Source organism: Octodon degus, unplaced genomic scaffold (assembly GCF_000260255.1).
Source record: "Octodon degus isolate 3935 unplaced genomic scaffold, OctDeg1.0 scaffold00167, whole genome shotgun sequence".
NCBI lineage: Eukaryota > Metazoa > Chordata > Mammalia > Rodentia > Octodontidae > Octodon > Octodon degus.
The window spans coordinates 1,467,666-1,470,029 of NW_004524743.1; the positions used below are offsets into that span (position 1 = coordinate 1,467,666).

Sequence of the window (2,364 nt, forward strand, 5' to 3'; positions counted from 1 at the left end):
CCCCCTCAGTTAGCAATGCTTCCAGTTGTTTTGTTTCTGGATGTTACTCCTCTCGCTGGGTTGTTTAACAGAAACATTTTCAGTGATAAGCTAATGAAAAATATTCCACTTGCTGAAAATCACACTACTGGGTAAAGAGCATATATGGCTATTTTTCTGAACTTAATTTTGTGTAGTGTTGGGTGACCGAAGCCAGGACTTCACACATGCCAACAAATGCTCATCCCCAGCCCTTAATTCTCATATTCAGTGGTAATCTTTTCTAAATTGCAGAGTTGCTTCCATGACTTTAACTAATCAACATGAAAGCCAAAGCTATAAAATCTATACAAATAGCCACAAGAACTTCCTGAGTCCATCCACTCACCAATTTGTTTCCCTTTCTCCACTTGGTCAATTTTAAGTAACTACCACTCCCTAGAGTTAAGAGTGTTAATCAACACTGTTGCCCACCTCAGATTCATAAAAGCCCTTGAAGGCAAGACCTACTGCCTGTGCCAAACCAATTCTGATGGACACTGCTTATGCAACTGTTGTGCCTTATTGACAGTCAGCATTCTTCTGCTTCAACAACTCTGTAAAAAAGCATGGGATCAAGTTACAGGATATTTGTTTTATACTGCAAAGCACTCCACTCCCCCATACTTAGTTTCAGTTGCACCAAAACGTATGCTCTAAGGGCAAGCATTAAAATGTCCATACACATAATTACTGTGAAAAGTTACATAGTACTAAAATTATGCTGTGTATCACCATTATGCCAATAAAATTAGGTCTCTCAAACTGAACTGCAATAGCAGTTTCCTGGCTGTGCTGATCAGCAGGCAACCAAGCAAATGCACAGAAGCTATTTACTAGATTGAATCTCATACAAGTTAGTTTCCTTACACACAAAAGCATCAGCCTGTAAGAGAGCACAGGCATATGAAGAAGCATTAGCAACTGCTTAAGAGATAGCTAATACTCTGACTGGTGGTACATTATTGAAAATGTACCTATGTAACGTCACTCTACATTCAAGAGATGTGCCAGATATTAAACACATTCAAACAATTGTATTTTATGGGCCGAGGAGACAGGAGACAGCGCAGTAGAATAAGCGCTTGCTTGGCAAGCATGGAGTCCTGAGTTCAATCCCCGTACCACAAAAAAAAAAAAAAGTATTTTCAAGTGTTCAGTATTAGACCCTTTTTGCATACGAAGACGCAAAGAACCTTACCAACAAAAGAAAACTGCTTTCAAAACGTACCTCAGCATTTTGATTTCTCCTGATGCCAGCTTTATCTACTTGTGAATAAATCAGCACTCCATGACAATGACCATAGTTCTCAACCTGCAAAAATTAAATAGATGCAAACCAGTTACCTATCTTAAGCAAATTCTTTAAAACGTGCCTATTATAACTGCCCTCTTTTCCAGAAAGAAAGGCAAGTTCAGACTTGCAGCTTAATGTATTTCATGTTCTACTACTTCTCTTAAGTGGTGGAAGATTCACTGGCTTGGGATGGACTGGAATGGCTTAAATGGTTAAGTTGCATGGCTTATGGATTCTCATTCTGTTCCAATGGTGCACTGCCACGTTAAATCCATAAGTTGAACGGACAAAACCTTATTTGAAGGAATAAGTGCAGTATAAGGATTTTTAGTTGGAGGTCTTCAAGTTTACTCTATTCAAGAGGATCTTTTTCAACTTCATGGCTGGACCTGGGTCATGCTGCCTCAGGTTTTGCTTTTTTAAAGACCACTTGCAATAGATTTTCTCCATACAGTGTAGTTTCATAGAACTAAAAACAAGTCAGGCATCCAACTAAAGGTCAGGGTTGCAATGGCTTAGAGGGTAAGAGGGGAGACCCCAAACGTAAGCCATTTCTTACATTTGACTAAGTCTAATTTGAAAAAATGTTAAAACATGAAGCATGTTTAAAGGTCTTCATCAGAAATACTTTTTTAAAAAGTACCCCCTCCCAAGCCCCAGACTGATACTGGTACACAGCTGTATTAAGGCCTTTAAGTGTCATACATGCTTTTAAAAAAATCCATGTGTTGAATTTGGAGGACTTCTAATATGCTAGTGAACATTTGCTTTTCCAAAAGTTTTTTTTTTAATCTAGAGGCATTTCCATTGCCATGAGGTACAGTGTTTCACTGTACTATGAGGAAGGTAAGTGTTCAATTTCGACTTAGACGGAAAAACTAGTTTGCTTTGCTTACCATCTTTGCTGTTTCACAGGCATTTGATGCTTTAAATCTGATGTGGAATGCTGATAGATTCACTTTTTAGAAGTCATAAGCCTTTAGGAAGTTGGAGATAACTTCATTGCTTATCTATTTCTCCTTTGCAATCAAGCTGTTCCTTTAAAAGTG

At 38.3% G+C, this 2,364-nt stretch overlaps 1 protein-coding gene across 1 annotated transcript in view; it reads right to left on the bottom strand.

Moving 5' to 3' along the window:
- Positions 1-6: 6 nt before the first annotated feature.
- The window catches only part of LOC101563076, a 4,489-nt gene continuing 2,131 nt past the window's right edge, over positions 7-2,364 (bottom strand). Inside the window, exons 3-4 of the mRNA XM_023703288.1 lie at positions 1,250-1,333; positions 7-575 (exon numbers count right to left, since the gene is read on the bottom strand). Of these exons, the coding sequence (XP_023559056.1) occupies positions 567-575; positions 1,250-1,333 (93 nt within the window). The 3' untranslated portion in view covers positions 7-566. The remainder of the gene's footprint in view (positions 576-1,249; positions 1,334-2,364) is intronic.